At 38.9% G+C, this 21,308-nt stretch overlaps 1 protein-coding gene across 2 annotated transcripts in view; it reads right to left on the minus strand.

Annotated features, from left to right (window-relative positions):
* Positions 1-21,308, minus strand: part of ccdc85al (coiled-coil domain containing 85A, like) — a 73,145-nt gene that overhangs the window by 8,226 nt on the left and 43,611 nt on the right. The window contains exon 3 of one of the 2 annotated variants that reach the window (XM_061988265.1): positions 6,834-6,891. The exons of the other annotated variant lie outside the window; for it this stretch is intronic. Within the exon in view, the coding sequence (XP_061844249.1) occupies positions 6,834-6,891 (58 nt within the window). The remainder of the gene's footprint in view (positions 1-6,833; positions 6,892-21,308) is intronic. 2 annotated transcript variants of the gene reach the window in all.

Here is a 21,308-nt window from a genome sequence, read left to right on the forward strand (position 1 = left end):
CCGGGCAAGAACCATGGACTCGGACTTGGAGGTGCTGATTCTCATCCCAGTCGCTTCACACTCAGCTGCGAACCGATCCAGTGAGAGCTGAAGATCCTGGCCAGATGAAGCCATCAGGACCACATCATCTGCAAAAAGCAGAGACCTAATCCTGCAGCCACCAAACCAGATCCCCTCAACGCCTTGACTGCGCCTAGAAATTATGTCCATAAAAGTTATGAACAGAATTGGTGACAAAGGGCAGCCTTGGTGGAGTCCAACCCTCACTGGAAACGTGTCCGACTTACTACCGGCAATGCGGACCAAGCTCTGGCACTGATCATACAGGGAGCGGACTGCCACAATCAGACAGTCCGATACCCCATACTCTCTGAGCACTCCCCACAGGACTTCCCGAGGGACACGGTCGAATGCCTTCTCCAAGTCCACAAAGCACATGTAGACTGGTTGGGCAAACTCCCATGCACCCTCAAGGACCCTGCCGAGAGTATAGAGCTGGTCCACAGTTCCACGACCAGGACGAAAACCACACTGTTCCTCCTGAATCCGAGGTTCGACTATCCGGCGTAGCCTCCTCTCCAGTACACCTGAATAGACCTTACCGGGAAGGCTGAGGAGTGTGATCCCACGATAGTTAGAACACACCCTCCGGTTCCCCTTCTTAAAGAGAGGAACCACCACCCCGGTCTGCCAATCCAGTGGTACCGCCCCCGATGTCCACGCGATGCTGCAGAGTCTTGTCAACCAAGACAGCCCCACAGCATCCAGAGCCTTAAGGAACTCCGGGCGGATCTCATCTACCCCTGGGGCCTTGCCACCGAGGATCTAAACTGATGTCAACAAAATTCAAGCGATTTGATTGTGCACATTGAACTGACAAGCTATGCTCTCTAAGACGAAAAGTGTTTTTCCAGTGCGTTCAAGGAACGATGAACGGAGTAAGACACAACGTCCGGAAGAACTAATAAATAATAATAATAGATTTTATTTGTTACACACTTTCCATTTAAATACATTTTAAAATACTATAGTACAACCCAATATTTAGAATTATAAAAGCTTAGCCATTACAATAGATACAATACTAAGACTAAGATACAATAAGTGAAGCATAATAAATACAAAACATGCAAAATAGGAGGTTTTCCAACAGTCTGTGTATCTATTTTAGTTATGTTCATAAATGTACAACTTAATCAAAAGATTTCAGCGTGGGTATAAGCATTTTTAGAGTACATTCAACAATACCGCAATAATAATGATAAAGGTAACAATTTTGGTCACAATAACCGTGATATGAAGTTTTTATATCGTAACATCCCGAACTGCAACTTTGATGGCGCACTCGCGCAAATCTCTTTGGGTAAACCTCCGCCATATATAGAGATATCTGCTGACGTAACTAAGGCAAAATATGTCACTAAAGTCTCAAATTCCAAACGGTTCGTTCGGAGAAAGTTTGGAAGAAGGCAACCTTGTATTACAAATATCTCTGCCATGCCTCCTATGTTTGAGTTTACATTTTGTGGATTTATTGAGATCCCAAATACACCAAAACAGGTACCAACAGGTTAGACGAGTTGGTTTTGCATAATGGGACATCTTTGAGTTGATCCAACAGTTTTACTTGTAATGCCAAATACATGCATTCAATTGTGTTGCTGAAATTCATTGATTAATATCCAAATATTTGCAGTACAATTGTGGTAGAGTCACGGTTGAACAATAGTTTAGGCCGGGGGGTCAGCAACCCGCGGTGGCTCCAGGGAGCTTTTTCAAAAATATATGGAAATGGAAAAAAATGGCGTGAAAAATATGTTTTTTTGTTGTAATATGGTTTCTGTAGGAGGACAAACACGACACGGACCTTCCTAATTGTTAGAAAGCCCACTGTTTAATATATTTGTGTTTATGCTTCACTGATGAGAGTATTTGGAGAGCGCCGTTTTGTCCTACTAATTTCAGCGGTCCTTGAACTCACCGTTGTGTGGACTGTGATTTAACGGTTTCTTTACATGTACAACTTTCTCCGACGCTGTCACAGAAAGACGTGTTTTATGCCACTCCTTCTTTGTCTCATTTTGTCCAACAAACATTTTATGCTGTGCATGAATGCACATAGGCGAGCTTTGTTGATGTTATTGACTTGTTGGAGTGCTAGTCAGGCATATTTGGTCACTGCATGACTGCAAGCTAATCCACGCTAACATGCTATTTAGGCCAGCGGTATGTACATATTGCATCATTATGCCTCCTTTCTAGGTAGCTCATTTAATTCCTTTACTTGTGTCCTCTGTGTATTTAGTTTATTTTTCCATGTTTCATAACAGATTATCTGTATGTAATATAGGCTGCATTTCTGATAATTATTTGTGTGCCATGTTGTTCCAGACCACAGCAAACGTTACCCAGCTTGCAAAGATTGTAATACATCCATTAGAAGAAGACAGCCTGCCATTTTCTTAAACTTGGACACATACATCTATACCTTTGGCCATTCTAAGACAGTCATTTCCAGGAAATATCTCACACTCCGAGAAGTGTTACTAATGTTTTCCAATGTTATAAAAATGTGTAGAATAAATATTACATTTCAACATTTCTGTCAACGAAGATTTGCGTCAGCCTGCGACACATAGTCATTTTGATAGTAGGCTAATATGGCTAATATAGACACTTACATCATGTGTCGTCTTCATTATAAGTCTTTAAATTTTTTGCAGCTCCATACCGATTACTTTTTTGTATGTGTGGACCAATATGGCTCTTTCCACATTTTGGGTTGCCGACCCCCGGTTTAGGCATTTTGAGCTGCAGTTTGACATCCATCACTTGTATACCTCATCATTAAACAAGCACTGTCAATGTTATGGCGTCTTTAAACGCATGCATCACTGCCCCTGACTGCTCTATAAAGCAGAAGCACATGTTCCACAGCATCCATCCTCTCTTTGGCTACGATGTCATTGTACTGATATATTTTAAATGTTGTCTGCAGAAAAAAAATGAATGTCAAGTACGGTATGTGAGCAAGCATTGGCAGTGCAACAGTGGAACAGAATGCAAAACAACGGGAGCCTGAGACAAAAAGGTGCACAATGGAATGACTCCAAGGTTGTTTTTGTTATCAATACAAGTCATCTTCATGTCAGATCCTATCACAAATGCACTGACAATATGCTTGAAGATAAGATAAGAAACATTTTGTTTGTATTGAACAATATACTTAAATAATCATAATTGATAATACAAGTTGGTCAAATGTATACTGTCTGTCAGTAAAAAAAATATATATAAAAAGCTGATCTTGCTAAAATTGTCGTTTTTCCTTGTGTTCTGACTGATCCTCCTATTCCTGCCTGCGTCACCCCTGCACCATGTCAGAGAGCCCAGGGAAGGCTTGCAGCGTAGCTTCAGTGTGCTCTATTGTTGCGGCCTTTCTGAGACTACAAATCATTTCCTGTCTCAAACAACACTTTCCTTTCTTTTCCACACGCAAGTTGCTGCTTTTTTTTATTTATTTTTTTGCAAGATACTCGAAGTTATAGTGGGCTAAAAAAAAAAAAATGAGGGTGTAAAAAAAAAGGAATGGGAATGTGTGCTCGTTACATTGCATGAAGTGAGAAAACAATGTGTTAAAGACTTCTTTTGTAATTATATATGGTTATGCGTAGGTGTTTTACAGGAGGAACCATGGGGGCATTTAAGCCTAAGGGAGGATACGCCTTATTGTCTCTCTATAATTAAATATTAACACAGCCATCTCGCCCAGCCCCCCAATGGGGGCTGATGGAAAATGTAGAATATTCCACACGTGGACGGGATAGGGTCACCTCTAAGCAGTGTTGTCCTGCTGTGATTACACCTGGCCTACACCGTGTACTGCAGTTCATCTGGAGTAAATAAACCATGAATAACAACAACTAGCAGGGCCACATAATTAAGGCCTGGGTTTGTGTAAAGACGCCCACTTGCAAAAACGCAAACTGGTTCATTCATTCTGGTAGCAACAAACCCAGCATGGAACACTTCACTATTCACTCAACACAGACGTCATGACGTCACCAAAGCTCAATGGTGACGTCATGTATATATAATACATCTGTTTGTGGCAGCATCGGACAAAGTGATTTTCAAGTTTTACTTTTGCATGTTATAGCATTTAACTGTAGTGCGTTCAAGGAACCTTGATTAAAGTTCAAAACAGAGGTGTCACTAGTTTTCAAAAACAGGGGATGCTTGACCCCTACTAGATGCACTAATTATTATCATAATAATTATGATGATTGGCAGAAGGATGACACGGCAGTGCAGCTGGATCAAAAGAGACGTCGGAGACACTTTACTGAACCAAAATGTGCTTTATTACAAGCCAGCGTCATTAAGCTCTGCAGTACCCGGAGGAACCTCGGTCAAACACATGAAGGACTCCTGACTGGAGAAGCCAAACCACCAGTCTTGTATTTCTTCTTTCTCTGTCTCGGTGTGTGCTAAATAAGGACAGCACAACCTGACCGTGTAAGGAGATGTTTGTGTGTAGTGACTGGAAAACAACTGCTTTAAGTCATAACTCAAATGTTGGCGTTGAGCTAGACAGGTAGTCTTTTCTCAAGGATATGGTTATCACTTTTGCATTCCGAAGTCCCAATTAGGGCCTCTTTCCTACGAGAAGTGATCCAATCCACCTGCGAAAATCAAACTAAGGGGCCTTATCTTATTATGTGCTTAAACTGAAATACCACTAGTTACTTAAACTCGGTGGTTTGCTTTCTCCAAGATGAATATGAACATTCATCATATGTAGAACATAATATGAGTTAATTAGTTCACTTCATGATAATCATCCACTAATGATAATATTGCATATATCAGATAATCCTAACAAACTAATAGGGTTGTCCCGATACCAATATTTTGGAACCGGTATCAAAATGTATTTCGATACTTTTCAAAATAAAGGGTCACCAAGAAGATGAACTGGGAAAGTAAACTGGATTTTATGTTTTATTCTTAATCATTTTAATGACCTGGCTGTTTGCGATATCAAACTGTGAGTGCACCACAGGGCTAGTGACAGTGTGTGTGCGTGTCGGCAGAGCGGCTGCATAGGCAGAGGGACAGTTCCTTTTTTGTTGTTTTATTGGTTTTATTAATAAATAGAAAGTTGATACATCACTACCTTGTTATGTTTGTTTGACATAAAGTACAGTATAGCACTTTATATTGTGTTTAAAGTGTACAAGCTTTTACTAAAATATAGACTTTTGTCGAGGCTGGAACACATTATTCATATTTACAACATTTCTTATCGGGAAATTTGCTTCAATAAGCAAAACTTTCTATTTACCAACCTTAATCAAGATTCCACTGTAGTCTGTGGGAAAAAAAATATTCTATCCACTTCCAGTTAAATTTTGGCATATGTCAAGCTTAATTTAAAGTACCTCTGAGCCTAGCGGTTCAATCTGAAGTTTTGAAGAAAGCGGCTTAAAGAAAGAAGACTGAACAATGATATTTAATTTTCAAGTTTTACTTTTGCATGTTATAGCATGTAACTGTCGTGCGTTCAAGGAACCTTGATTAAAGTTTGAAACAGAGGTGTCACTAGTTTTCAAAAACAGGGGATGCTTGACCCCCTACTAGATGCACCAATTATTATCATAATAATTATGATGATTGAAGTGTATTCCTTCTTTCTCTGTCTGGGTGTGTGCTAAGTCAGGACAGCACAACCTGCCCATGTAAGGAGATGTTAATGTGTAGTGACTGGAAAACAACTGCTTTAAGTCATAACTCAAATGTTGGTGTTGAGCTAGACAGGTAGTCTTTTCTCAAGGATATGGTTATCACTTATGCATTCCGAAGTCCCAATTAGGGCCTCTTTCCTACGAGAAGTGATCCAATCCACCTGCGAAAATCAAACTAAGGGGCCTTATCTTATTATGTGCTTAAACTGAAATACCACTAGTTACTTAAACTCGGTGGTTTGCTTTCTCCAAGATGAATATGAACATTCACCATATGTAGGACATAATATGAGTTAATTAATTCACCAGTGATAATCTTGCATACATCAGATAATCCTAACAACCTTATAGGGTTGTCCCAATACCAATATTTTGGTACCGGTATCAAAATGTATTTCGATACTTTTTAAAATAAAGGGTCACCAAGAAGATTAACCGGCAAAGCAAACTGGATTTTATTTTTTATTTTAATGACCTGGGTGTTAAAGTTAAAGACGTTTGTGATGTCAAACTGTGAGTGCACCACAGGGCTAGTGACAGTGTGTGTGCGTGTCGGCAGGGCGGCTACATAGGAAGAGGGACAGTTCCGTTTTTGTTGTTTTATTGGTTTTATTAACCAAAACATGTTATGTTTGTTTGATATAAAGTACTGTGCTTTATATTGTGTTCAAAGTGTACACGTTTTTACTAAAATATAGACTTTTGTCGAGGCTGGAACATATTTAAATTATTTCTTATGGGGAAATTTGCTTCAATATGCAAACTTTTCTATTTACCAACCCTGTTTGAGAACCAATTAAGTTAATCAAGGTTCGACTGTCGTCTACGGGGAAAAAAAGAGTTCATCCACTTCCAGTTCAATTTTGGCAAATGTCAAGCTTAATTTAAAGTACCTCTGAGCCGAGCGGTTCAATCTGAAGTTTTGAAGAAAGCGGTTAAAAGAAAGAAGACTGAACAACGACATCTAATTACAGGATTATGGAGCCCTGGTGGAAAGAACAGACAGTGACCTTCATTGGCCGTTCTTTTTCTCTGATTAATGCAAAAGGCCTTTCAAAGAAGGGGAACAAGCTGCAGGGTTCTTACCTGTCCCATAGCTTGACATTTCTACAGTTGTTGGTGCAGCAGCCGGCTGATATCAAAGCTGTGACAAAGAGAAAGGTGAAAGAAGATGGCAGAGGGAACAAGAGGGGGGAGTGACAGAAGAAAAGAGGGGTTTAGGAGCATTATTTGACTTGGGAATAGCACACCATTAATATAATGATTTAGAGATGACATCTTTTTCTTGGAGCGCCAGAAAAAGCAAAAATGCCTCATAAATAAAACAGGATGACGTGCCAATCGTTTTCATCAGAGGAGTTCACAACACGCAAAGTGTTGGAAATCACGACAAAAATAATTAGGGTTGAACCAACTGGTGTGACATTTGGGGGAATACCTTTCTTTGTTATTTCGACAAGGAACAGATGAAAAGATGCTCTTTCATGTTCTGTGAGATGATTGGTTAGTTCAAAGTAACCAGAGTATGTCAACCATCACATCAGATATTACTTATTCTGAGGCCAAACTTAAAGGATTAAGGTAACAGCATAGATGATTCCCAGTAAAACCATGCCAGCACTATGCAAGAATCAAATACTCAAGTGCATCCTTAAAAATCGATGAGCACACACACACACACACACACACACACACACACACACACACACACACACACACACACACTTTCTTGTATTTGTTACCTTCTTGAGACCTCCGCAAAAATGCCAACCTCTTTAGGACCACCCTTTCTAGATATATACAGATTTGTATTTACAACATTAATAATATATACAAATGATGCAAATATGAAAAAGGTAAGCTTTTAGTTAATAATGTTTGGTAACGCTTTAGTATGGGGAACATATTCACCATTAATTAATTGCTTATTAACATGCAGAATAGTAGCATATAGGCTCTTAATTAGTCATTATTAAGTACGTATTAATGCCTTATTCTGCATGGCCTTATTATACAACCAGTAAGCCATTAACTAAGTCTTCCCTCAATAATCACAGAATTATTGCTTATTAGTAACCCTAACCCTTATATGTTCCCCTAGTGTCCAAATAACTCTAAATTAAGTCTTTGTTACTTAGAATATTTTCCCCATACTAAAGTGTTGCCTAATATTGTTTTTTTTGTTTGTTTGTTTTGTGTGTAATCAGTTTTTAATCGTCATTATTTACTTTAAGTTACATACATTTTTTTTATTTATTTTTTTATTAATTTTGGCCAAAGGGTGTGCATTTCAATTTCTTACACACACTTGTTATTACATATGTTGACCAGAGGGGGAGGACTTCACATTTTCACACACACTTGTTATTTCATATGTTGACCAGAGGGGGAGCACTTTTAAAACTGACACACAGTCAATTTGAAAAATCCCTCTTTTTTGGGACAACCCAAATTTTGATAGATTTCACCACCAGGGGTGCAAATGAGATTTCTATTTTTCGTGTTTTGTAATGTGCTCAAGGCCGATAACAAACGAGTGACGGACCACAAATGGCCCCTGTACTGCACTTTGAACAACCTAGCTGTAGAAGCTAACTGTTAATGGCCTTAGTACCGTAGTATATTTGTTCATCCTAGACGCGAGTTGTCTTATGTCAGCACCGGAAGTCGTAAAATCAGCTGTTTACTTGGCAGGTTTTTTTCAGAGATGAATAGGCAAGTCCTGTAGCTGCCATCTTGCTTTATCATATATTGCTGCCTTTGTACCTGTCAATGTTTACTTTTGTATGCACATTTAATCGACAAAAAATCCTGACTTTGGAGCAATGTTCACGTACTTTAGTATTTGGCTCTCTATTAGATGCAATGGTTTTCCATATTGGGACCATGATTTATGTCCTAACTTGTTCACCGGTCCTCATATGGAAGATACTTTTCCCTGTTGATGTCTCAAGAAGGGTAGAAATACAAGAACACACACACACACACACACACACACACACACACACACACACACACACACACACACACACACACACACACACACACACACACACACACACACACACACACACACACACGCACACACACACAAATCCTGTCTCAGTTGAAGTTGCAATCAGATATCCTGTTAGTAATAATGTATCTGTGTGGAACCTAACAGGAAGTCCTGTGTGTACTCAACTGCACTCTATGCAGGAAATGTGATAAAAGAGTTATGGAATACATGCACCACTGCACTATTGGTGCAGGAATCTCTGTAACGGTACGTCCTGAAACATTTAGGTATTTCCAAAAGTTGAATAGACAATGAAGATATTTTTAATACTTTTTGTCTTGTTTTAAGAAATAAAACTTCACTTTAACTAAAAACATTGCCATTCTATGAATATGTTTTGTCCCTTCAAAGCTTGTGGCTTCACTCTATTGCATTTTTTTTATAATTTTTTTAAAATAATATTCTGTATTTGGCCTTGATTAGGATTTGCCAGGCATGAAAATTGCTAAGTGGACTAAAATTGGTTATGATATCCCATTACAGTTCATTATATTATTGTATGTATTTTTAATTTAATTTTAGTTTGTATTATTTTCTGTCCAGCTTTATTTTTTTCCCGTTCCACTGCTGTTTACTCCCATTCCTCCAAAGCAACGTGTTGCTTTGCATTTTGTGCTTCCTACGCGTGTTTGAGATTTGCTGCACATCTTTGTTTTTGTCATTAAACATATTTTTACCCGCACTTTGCCAGTTCTCTCTGCAACCTGGGGTCCAAACCAACAGGGCCAGCCACACCAAAATGTTACCAGAAATATCAATACTATTTCTGATCTATAGTACATCAGCACGACACTGCCAATTATTTGCCACTTGCCAAGTTTTAAAATTACTTTCTAGAAATTTCCCTAGTTTTAGGACCTATTTACGGTATTTTATTTTTAGTAATTTTTACAGCAAAATGTTGATTCATTATATTTTGTCTATTCTAATTTTAAAATGTTAAAATTGAGAAAGCACCTATTCAAATAAGATATTTTGGTTTTCTCCAATTAGAAAATCTTGTTTAAAGATTGTGCAACATCCCGAGGATGCTTCATTTTGGAATTGCAAGTTTTGCAAGCTCACATAATGTTAAAGGGGAACATTATCACCAGACCTATGTAAGCGTCAATATATACCTTGATGTTGCAGAAAAAAGACCATCTATTTTTTTTAACCGATTTCCGAACTCTAAATGGGTGAATTTTGGCGTATTAAACACCTTTCTATTATTTGCTCTCGGAGCGATGACGTCACGTTGTGACGTCACATCGGGAAGCAATACGCCATTTTCTCACTTTCGTCGGTGTGTTGTCGGAGGGTGTAACAACACGAACAGGGACGGATTCAAGTTGCACCAGTGGCCCAAAGATGCGAAAGTGGCAAGAAATTGGACGAAATTTGTTCAAAATACGAGGGTGTGGGGAAAGCCGACGAAATGGTCAGTCGTTTGTTCTGCACACTTTACCTACGAAAGCTATGCTACGACAGAGATGTCAAGAATGTGTGGATATCCTGCGACACTCAAAGCAGATGCATTTCCAACGATAAAGTCAAAGAAGTCTGCCGCCAGACCCCAAAGGAATCTGCCGGAGTGTGTGAGCTATTCAGGGACAAAGGCCCTCGGTAGCACGGCAAGCAATGGCGGCAGTTTGTTCCCGCATACGAGCGAGCTAAACCCCCTGGATGTCTTGGCTCACACCGTCCCTTATGCAACCGAAGATGATCAAGAGAAGAATATCGACCCTAGCTTCCCTGGCCTGCTGACATCAACTCCAAAACTGGACAGATCAGCTTTCAGGAAAAGAGAGCGGATGAGGGTATGTCTACAGAATATATTAATTGATGAAAACTTTATTCATTACTCGCAGTTTTACGTAAATTATTATACATAAAATGTGCTTACCAATAATTTAGCTTAAAAACATTTATTTTTTTCAATCATTCGAGTACATACGGGTAGTCTTGTGTAATGCAGTATTTTGTGTCTATTTAGGTATGGTTAAACTGAGTGCTGAAATCGTGGAAAAATATATGTTCTTAGCGCGCCTGAAATGGGCTGTCTGCACTCTCAAAGTGCATGTTGTTGCCAAATGTATTTCATATGCTGTAAACCTAGTTCATAGTTGTTAGTAATTATCTTATCAGACAGTGTTAAGCCGCTGAAATCCGAGTCTGAATCCGAGCTAATGTCGCTATACCTTGCTGTTCTTTCCGCCATGTTTGTATTGGCATCACTGTGTGACGTCACAGGAAAAGGGACGGGTGTATATAACGATGGTTAAAATCAGGCACTTTGAAGCTTTTTTTTAGGGATATTGCGTGATGGGTAAAAGTTTGAAAAAAACTTCGAAAAATAAAATAAGCCACTGGGAACTGATTTTTCTGGTTTTAACCCTTCTGAAATTGTGATAATGTTCCCCTTTAAATAAACATATTTACAAGGTCATAATGAATAATGCTTGTTTTCAGAAAAAATATATTTCTTTTCTAGCTTAAAAGTCCAGATATACAAATCTTAATTTAGGATGTCTAGTTTGTAGAATTTTTTCCTTAAAATGTTGTATTTATCTTATACTTTGTCAGCTCTTTTTTGCAGTATATGCAGTACTGTACACTATCTGTTTACATGTTTCATCTTCACTACAATGCAGTATTGCACATAAACTGAACTAAATATTATTTATGTAGCGCTTTTTCTCCAGAGACTCAAAATGCTTTACATAGTGAAACCCATTATCTACATCTGTAAGCTACATTTAAACCAGTGTTGGTGTCCCTGGGAGCAGGTGGGTAAAGTGTCTTGCCAAAGGACACAAGGGCAGTGACTAGCGGGAATCAAACCTGGAAACCCCAAGTTGCTGGCACAGCTGCCCTACTAACCGCCCCAATTACTGTACATTATGTTTTATATGTATGACAGTACAGTAAATGTCTCATTTTTTATTTTCTACTGGATTAAAGAAGTGTATATGTTTCTATATGGGTGATATTTCATGTCAAGAGGGCTCTCATAATGTTAAATAAACATATTTACAAGGTCATAAACAGGTTTTTTTTTGCTGTAGCTATAACAATTATTCAATTCATAATGAATAATTCCTACTCCGTGGAAATCAATTTACCACGGTTAGGCCGGGAAACAATTATCGTTAAACAAGGGTTTATTGTATTGATATAAGACAAATATAGTGTAAATTAATCTGCACAGTGGTGTTGGCTTGTAACGTTCATTCTTAATTTATTATGTAAACAGACATTTTTAGAGTCTGAACATAGTTTGGGTAAAAGATGGAGAAAAATCATTCTTTACTGTGATTTGCCCTTCAGAAAAAAAATTATTTCACTTTATTTTACTATTTTACTCACTCTTTCTGATCTACAATACTTTCGTCCCTGTGAGTCTATAATAATTTTTTCAGCACACATTCTCTCCTTGGTCCACATCTCCCATTAAAGATTCATAGCGCTCTCGTGACCGCATAGTTCTGCTACAGATTCTACTAACCACCTTCACTCGCCTGCCTGCACCTTCCTTACTGTCGGTTTATCTTTACGGGGGCGGAGAAATGAGGCGTGAGGTATGAAAACTCCTTTAAAGGGTCAGGAAGGCTGTAGGATATTTGCATTTGGAGGCCACAATGCATGGAGAGGGTCTGATTTAAATACTTTTGGCAAGACAAGGTGACTGTATTTGTACAGCAAATTACATGCTATGATTCAGACAATGTAAAAGAGGTATAAATGATAAGAAAACACATACAACAATGCTTCATCTCAACACACAAACGACTGCAGATAATGTCTACATTAAAATGGGTGCGGTCCACTTTAGTGTTATGTATATTCCAAGGTAGACCATGGTCTGGTGGATCAATAAAACAATCTAGCAATGGCACCAATACACTTATTGGTATGTCTAGAAACATATGAATAACTTTAGGTTTTCCATCAAGCCTGGAGTGATAGTTTAATAACTTATAAAACTAATTACTACTCAAATTCCATTCGCCTCTCTAAAAACCATCCTAAATATTTGTTTAATACAGTAGCGTCGCTAACGCAACAAGGTGACTTCTCCCAGTAGCTCCACCCACTCGGCTGATGACTTTATGCGATTCTTTACTATGAAAATGTTACTCAATAGAAAGGAGATTACAGATAGCACATCCCAGCACTATTTGGGGTTCTATTAAATCAGATACAAATGTATGTACGACGGATATTGAGCTCCAAATTAATCTCTCATTTTTAACCCTTGTGTGGTGTTCGGGTCTGTGGGACCCGTTTTCATTTTTTATTAAAATAAAAATGATACAATTAATTAGACTCACTGACTTTGGCTCATTTTCTGTGAAGAACATATATCAGAATACATATTTAATGACCACACACCATACACCCCCCTACACATTTCTATTACATATAAGATGTCTGGGTCCACTGGACCCAGGGCTAATAGAAGTGTGGAAATTGATGTTATTTGTACCACACACACACACACACACACACACACACACACACACACACACACACACACACACACACACACACACACACACACACACACAGCAGGCCTAGACAGGAGGAGGACAGAGTGTAGGTATACAGAACATCAGAGGGTCAAATGTGCGAGAAAATGAGAGCAGACAGTGTTGACAAACAATGTTGCAACCTTATGTGGGAACCGCAAGTGCAGAAACACAAAAGAAGAATCCCTGTGGGATGCAGAAACTGGCAGATACATTTTCCGTGCAACGTTCAGATTGTTGTTACTCGGCCAGCGTTTGTGGGTCTGAAGGACTCGTTGCATTTTGTGGCTTTTAATGCCTCCCAATCAAACACTTTTATGTTAAAATACTGAACAGATGTTTACCGTATCCCAATAAACATCTGTCCAGTATTTTAACATAAAAGTGTTTGATTGTGTGGCATTAAAAGCCACAAAATGCAACGGGTCCATCAGACCCACAAACGCTGGCTGAGTAACAACAATATGAACATTACACAAGGGTTAAGAAGTAACATTAGAGGAACTCCTGAGTCTCGTAAATGGGACAAAACAGACACAATGTTTACTTCACCCACTTCCTGGGAAACTTATCAAGGAGCTGTTTGTAATATTAGGACCATCCATCCATCTATTTTCTACCGCTTATTTCCTTCGGGGTCACGGGGGGCGCTGGAACCTATCTCAGCTACAATCGGGCGGAAGTGCTAAATATCATTAACTTATCACTTTTCTTTTCCACTATAGAGCGTTTTCTCTTTGGGCTCGAGGACTCTGGAATGCCCTACCGGTAACAGTTAGAGATGCTACCTCAGTAAGTCCCATCTTAAAACTCATGTATACACCCTAGCCTTTAAAATAGGCCCCTTTTTAGACCAGTTGATCTGCCGTCTCTCTTTTCTCTTCTGCTCCCCCTCTCTTGCGTAAATTGTGTTGTGTTTACTGACTCTTGTTGTGGAGTAAAGACTGCAGACCTGAGTAATTATCTTACACTGATTTGCTGCCTCGGGGTCAACAGTCAAACAGGTCACCAGATTACAATTTGCCATCTTATGATTAGGTCAATCTTTGTATTGGAATCCATTTCAACCAAACTTGACACCTGCCCCCTGTCTACCAATATACAGTCTGTGGTCTTCAACGGGAGTTACAAAGTCATGGAGAAAAAAAATAGCATCGCGCTTGGCCAGTTTTAGTGGATTTAGTTATGGGCAGGGTGTCAACGGCAAAATTGGATTTAATGGTAGTGTATGTGAGGGATATGTCAAGGGAACAGGTTTCAGTGCGGGTCAGAGTCCGGGTGTACAGATAACGTGATTACTCTAGAATAATGTGGACCTTAAGCTCTTTCCCACCGTGGCCTTTAAATTCCCCTATAAAGAGATACAAGGGATTAACTTGGAAGGTGCTGGCCTCTCACTGAATAAATCACTGTTTACCTCTTGTTAGGGATCATTTATCGACATAATCGAACAATTAATCGTAAGCATTTAATCATATTTCAAGTGAAGATTTTAACTTGATACCGTAGTTTGATGAAAAATAAAAGTTGACTCAAAGGGCAATGACTGACAATGTCTAAGGCTATGTCTACACTAAGTCGTTTAACCCCTTAAACTAATAATTATTTAGCCTAAGCCCCGTTTCAGCCACACTAAATCATCGTTTAAGGTCCCCCTCCTCGGACAATTTTTTACACGGGTAAGTGCGCCGTGTATTTCTTGAATCTCCGGCTCTTAGCTTTGTGTGCACTCATTGATCGTTTACAAAATGAGTTCGGAGAGGAAGTGACGCCAGAAAGACCACGCCCCACACAGGAAGTGACGTCAGAAAGAACGCGCCACAGCCAGCTTCATAATAAAGCGGTTTCGTAACTCGGAGGTAACCACTGGAAAGATGGAGGCGAGTCATCCAGATATGCCCGTGTTTCTCCTTCCATCTGTACAGACGCTTGTGGAAATCACACATGAATACCTTAAGAGAACGAAACGCGCGATTGCAGCTATTTGGGATACAACACTTCTCAGACGGCAAGAGAACTTTCAAATGTGATGTGAAAGTTAATGATTAGTGATTCTACTTAGCGAAAAACTTTGTCCATTTGTCGAAGGAGAGACAACGAGAATGCGGGCTCCCGTGGATGTGATAAAAAAGGTAGCGTGTGCTTTGTATTACCTGGCCGTAGAGGGAAAACTATGGAAAACAGCGAATGCATTTGGACTGGCAAAGCAGACTGTATCAGTTATTGTCTACCATGTATGTCGCATACTCAACGTCTAGGTCCAGTGTATATGAAGTCACCAAAAATGAATGGACAATGAAAGTGAAGTCAAAAGAGTGGGGAGTGTCTTGACCAGATATCTAGATGCCTAGATTGATTGATGTAAAATGTTCTTTATCGCATTGTTTACGTGTCTCATAAAGATTTGATTAATTAATGATGGCTCAGGTGTGATTCACTACAATAGGGCCCCACAGCACACTGGATTCCAGTTAATTGAAATACCACAACACTGGATATTGTTCAGATAAGTTAAGTTTAAGAACATGCACACAAAGCAACACTGGAGATGACTATTTACCGTGCATGCGTACTAGGTTGCGTTGTGCCAGCGGACGTAGGGGGCGGGGGTCTTAAACTGTGGCATTGTTGTGTGTGGACACGGATAAGGTTAGGTGGGATTTACCCTGGATAACCTTGCCCGGTTTAGTGTAAACGGGGCCTAAGAATCATTTGTCAAACATGCTAATCTAGTTCATATTGATGTCCACATCAAACCAGAAAACACATCAATCAGACATTCATCTCTCAATCCTCTTTTATCCGTCATCCGTCTTTGCTGCTCCTTCACTCAACGCACAGGATCAATGCAAGGTAATTTCATGAGGCCAATCCCTCAGATCCAGGAAAAAAGTGTCACATAAATTATTTAGGCTGGCTGGACAGGAAAGCCCGTGGAGATCCAGAATAGATCAGTGACCTTCCGTTCAGTTAGAAGTCAGTCAGACGCTCATGGATGTTGGGCCAGGTAGATCTGCAGCCATGCGGTCAGTCTGGTGTGCTGCCGAGCTATTTGGCCCAACATCCCTCAGATGGTTGTGATGTTATCTGCAGCAATGGAGGAAGAGGCAAGTTCATGTATGCAAAGTATTGAGACTTTAAAGTGGCCATAAGACATACACCAAGTGGAACGTGCAGCCCAGGATTCCGGATGGTAAATAACTAACAATGTCTTACAGAATAACACTTTATGCTTCCTATAACTCCTGTAATCTTGAGTGTTTTCTTAATTGCATTACATTGAAATGTTCTCCCACAGGTCATAATAATCAGAAACTATAATTTTACTTGTCACTTATTTAAACTAGATTGTTTATCTAGTCTAGTATGTTGTGTTATTTTATGGTATTTATTGTAACCAGTTTGAAAATGTAGATTTATTTCAGCTTCTGTGTCATTCATTTGTTGCTGTAAACTAGTGCTGTAACGATACCAATATTTTGGTACCCGTACCAATGCTAAAATAATTTCGAAACGTTTCGGTACTTTTCTAAATAAATTGCATTATTGGCTTTATTTTAACAAAAAATCTTAGGGTATGTTAAACATATGTTTCTTATTGCAGTTAAATCCTTAAATAAAATAGTGAACATACTAGACAACTTGCCTTTTAGTAGTAAGTAAACAAAGAAAGGCTTCTAATTAGTCTGCTGACATATGCAGTAACATATTGTGTCATTTATCATTCTATTATTTTGTCAACATTATTAAGGACAAGTGGTACAAAATTAATTATTAATCTACTTGTTCATTTACTGTTAATATCTGCTTACTTTCTCTGTTTCTTCTGTTGTTTGATACTTTACATTAGTTTTGGATGATACCACAAATTTGGGTATCAATCGGATACCAAGTCGTTACAGGGTCATACATTGGTCATATTCAAAGTCCTCATGTGTCCAGGGACATATTTCCTGAGTTTATAAACATAATATATTTGTAAAAAACGAAAGAAGATGTTGTGATGCCAAAAAATATCGACGTAATCATAGTAGTATCAACTAGATACGTGCCTGTACTTGATATCATTACAGTGGATGTTAGGTGTAGATCCACCAATGACGTTTGTTTACATTTTGACGCCTGTGAGCTATTCCTATTCCTATTCCTGAGGGCCTTTCAGTGTTATAACTTCACCTTTATCTTTAGTTTTTAAGCCAAAATGCATCCATTCTCCCTTTTCTGTCTACACACTGTGTCTGCTTGTAAGTACTCCGTGATTGTGCGCTGCCGAACATGCTCCTCTGCTCGTAAACCAGCAATGTCATGATGTGACTTCGACCGGTACGTTTCAGAGGCGGTATAGTACCGAAAATGATTCATTAGTATCGCGGTACTATACTAATACCGGTGTACCGTACAACCCTACTGTAAACATATGATTGTATTATTATTTTATTATTATCTATCTCTAAACCCTCTGGCTTTGTCTTCTTCTCCTCTGAATTTGATACTGTTAATGCTCCCCTATTAGGCCTCCACACTGACTGGCGGTACTATACTAATACCGGTGTACCGTACAACCCTACTGTAAACATATGATTGTATTTTATTTTATTATTATCTATCTCTAAACCCTCTGGCTTTGTCTTCTTCTCCTCTGAATTTGATACTGTTAATGCTCCCCTATTAGGCCTCCACACTGACTGGCGGTACTATACTAATACCGGTGTACCGTACAACCCTACTGTAAACATATGATTGTATTATTATTTTATTATTATCTATCTCTAAACCCTCTGGCTTTGTCTTCTTCTCCTCTGAATTTGATGCTGTTAATGCTCCCCTATTAGGCCTCCACACTGACTGGCACATGTGTAAAAATCCTGGTGTAATTAATGTATTTACTTAAGTTTCAAAACGTTGGTTTCAACCCAATTCATGCTTTTTTTTTTGGTGCATATTGGGACAAGCGGTAGAAAATGGATGGATAGATGGATCATCACAAGCCACGTGACAGTTTTGGGGGTTTTGTATTGTCGAGCGCTCTTATTTTTGTTCCACTTCCTGTGTTGGTTGTGTCTTGCTGTGACTTTGCCACTGTTTAAATGCTGTTCCCCACACCTGCTCTTGATTACTGATGAAGGGAATCACATGCCTTTGATCACTAATCAAGAGGGTTCATCTGCCAGCGTTGCCTTCCTTGCAACACTAGTTCGTTGACTAAAGCTCATGGTGTGCCTTTAGATTTTTGCCTGCCTCGTTCTAATCAAAACACCTTCTTATCTGCACTTTGCCTACCATCTGTGCATCCTGGAGTCACGTCAGCAGCCGTGATGTGAGATTGTGACATATGTAAACGTACTGAGTCACTGCATATTCTAAAACATTAGCGAATTTTCTGCAATTGCAGGCCAAATATTATCTTTCTCTCGCTGTCCTATTTTTATCTTTTAAAATGTAGCACCTTTTTACAGTTTTGTAAGACCCTACTGTGCAAAGACAATAATCAGAAGTTAAATTACAGCGGTGACATATTTTATTTAAGGATTCTGTTTTCATACACCACCGCAATGGATTTGAAGTAAAAGGTATTTAAACACTTTCAGCTTTAATTTAAAATGTCTCTCACAATTGTTCATTCAGGCATTCCAACTTCTACAAAACTCAAAACCATTGAAGTTGGCACATTGTGTAATTCGTAAATGATTTGAAAATCCTTTTCAACTTATATTCAATTGAATAGACTGCAAAAACAATATATTTAATGTTCGAACTGAAAAACTTAATTTTGCTGGCTTTTGAACTTTGCGCCTATTACAATCCAGATGGTTGTTTTCCTCTTTGTTCCACAGTTTCCAAAAACAATTTACAATGTGGACTCGTCAGAACACAGAACACTTTTCTGATAAATGGCTTTCGCCTTGCATAGTAGAGTTTTAACTTTAATTAAAGCGACAAACTGTAGCCACTGACAGTGGTTTTCTAAAGTGTTCCTGAGCCCATGTGGTGATATCGTTTACACACCGATGTCGCTTTTTGATGCAGTACCAAATGAGGGATCTAAGGTCCGTAATATCATCGCTTGCGTGCAGTGATTTCTCCAGATTCTCTGAACCTTTTGATGACCGTAGATGGTGAAATCCCTCAATTCCTGTCATGATCCATGTCCCGGATCATGTTTTATGTTCTGTTAGTTTTGGACTTCATAGTTCCTGTTTTTTGTGCACCCTTGTTTGTTTTAGTTACCATGGTTACTTATTATTTCCACCTGCCTCTGATTAGTATTCGCCCGCTCACCTGCTGCCCGAGCACTAATCAGAGGCATTATTTAAACCTCCCTTGCCCTCCAGTCAGTGCTGGAGTATTGTTTGTTGTATGCTGTGGACTCCCTGTTTCATGCAATGCTCTAATCATGCTTGTTTTCTGGAGATACCATAGTTCATGCTGATGATTTCATGCTTAGTTCATGCTGCTCATGCCTTGCCAAGTAAGTTTTGTTTATTTATGCCACAGTTAGCAACTTTTTGTTTCATGTCCATAGTTCAGGCTAAGTGTTAGCTTTTGTTTCCTGCGTTAAGTTGTGCCTTCGCCTTGTGCGCCTTTTTGTTTTCACTTTTTTTTTTAACATTAAAACCATGTTTTCTTGTACACCGCCTGTCATCTCTGCATCTTGGAGTTCGTCACTTCCACATCATGACAATTCCTTGCAATAGCTGGTTGAGAAATGTTGTTCTTAAACTGTTGGACAATTTACTCACGCATTTGTTCACAAAGTGGTGACCCTCGCCCCATCCTTGTTTGTGAATGACTGAGCATTTCATGGAAGCTGCTTGTATACCCAATCATGGCACCCACCTGTTACCAATTAGCCTGTTCACCTGTGGGATGTTCCAAATAAGTGTTTGATGAGCATTCCTCAACTTCCTCAGTCTTTTTTGCCACTTGTGCCAGCTTTTTCGAAACATGTTGCAGGCATCGAATTCCAAATGAGCTAATATTTGCAAAAAATAACAAAGTTTTCCAGTTCGAACGTTAAGTATCTTGTCTTTGCAGTCTGTTCAATTGAATATAGGTTGAAAAGGATTTGCGAATCATTGTATTCTGTTTTTATTTACGATTTACACAACGTGCCAACTTCACTGGTTTTGGGGTTTGTATTTTGAGCAGCCCAAGAGGTATTTGGATATTTTACAAAACTGTGTACTCAACCATGATTTGAATTACTTGAATTAACATCAATAATTGCCTGAAGTCTGGAGCCCTTTGACATTATCAACATCTTTTGAGTGAAAGAGTTATGATATTTCTTACATAAATCACTGTACTTCTTAAATGATAAATGTGTTATTTTTTCAATGCTGAAAGTGTACACTTTAATCACGTTGTTGATAGTTTTGTGATATGGTAAATAGGCAAAAAAATCTGTATCCAGGGAAAATTCTGTCTCAGGATACACTTGGTATTGTGTTATTGTATTGTCCTCAACAGGGGATAATATTGCAAAGAGGGAATGCATGGCTATAATTACCACAAACATTATTGCTTGGAATGAGCATAATTTTCTTTGAAATATAAAAACAGACACTTTTTTTTTTTTCAAAACCAAGTATGGCCCAAATTATTGAAATTAGTATTTTTAATTCTACTTTCACAGAAATCTTGCCTAATGTTCATTGAACGTACAATTTGTATGGCGGTGGCACATTAAAGGCAATACCAACATTATGCTGCTATCTTGTAATAGTGTTGAGGATTGTAAATGTGTAACAATAACAGAGTGTGATGGCAGCAGGTAAGAAGTGCAAATAACCTCAAGTTGAGATGTCTCGCTGTGAGGATGAAGTAGACGGAAGAGAAAGATGAGCATGAAGTGCACTGAAGTAGAGCTGAATAATTGGAGCCCCGTCGGCTGATCAAGCTTGACAACACTGTGTATCCTTTGCACATACAGGGAAGCATGCAAATACACACACATCTGAAATAGAAAACACATACTCGGGCAACTGTGCC

The sequence above is a fragment of the Nerophis lumbriciformis genome, linkage group LG27 (assembly GCF_033978685.3).
Source record: "Nerophis lumbriciformis linkage group LG27, RoL_Nlum_v2.1, whole genome shotgun sequence".
Taxonomy (NCBI): Eukaryota; Metazoa; Chordata; class Actinopteri; order Syngnathiformes; family Syngnathidae; genus Nerophis; species Nerophis lumbriciformis.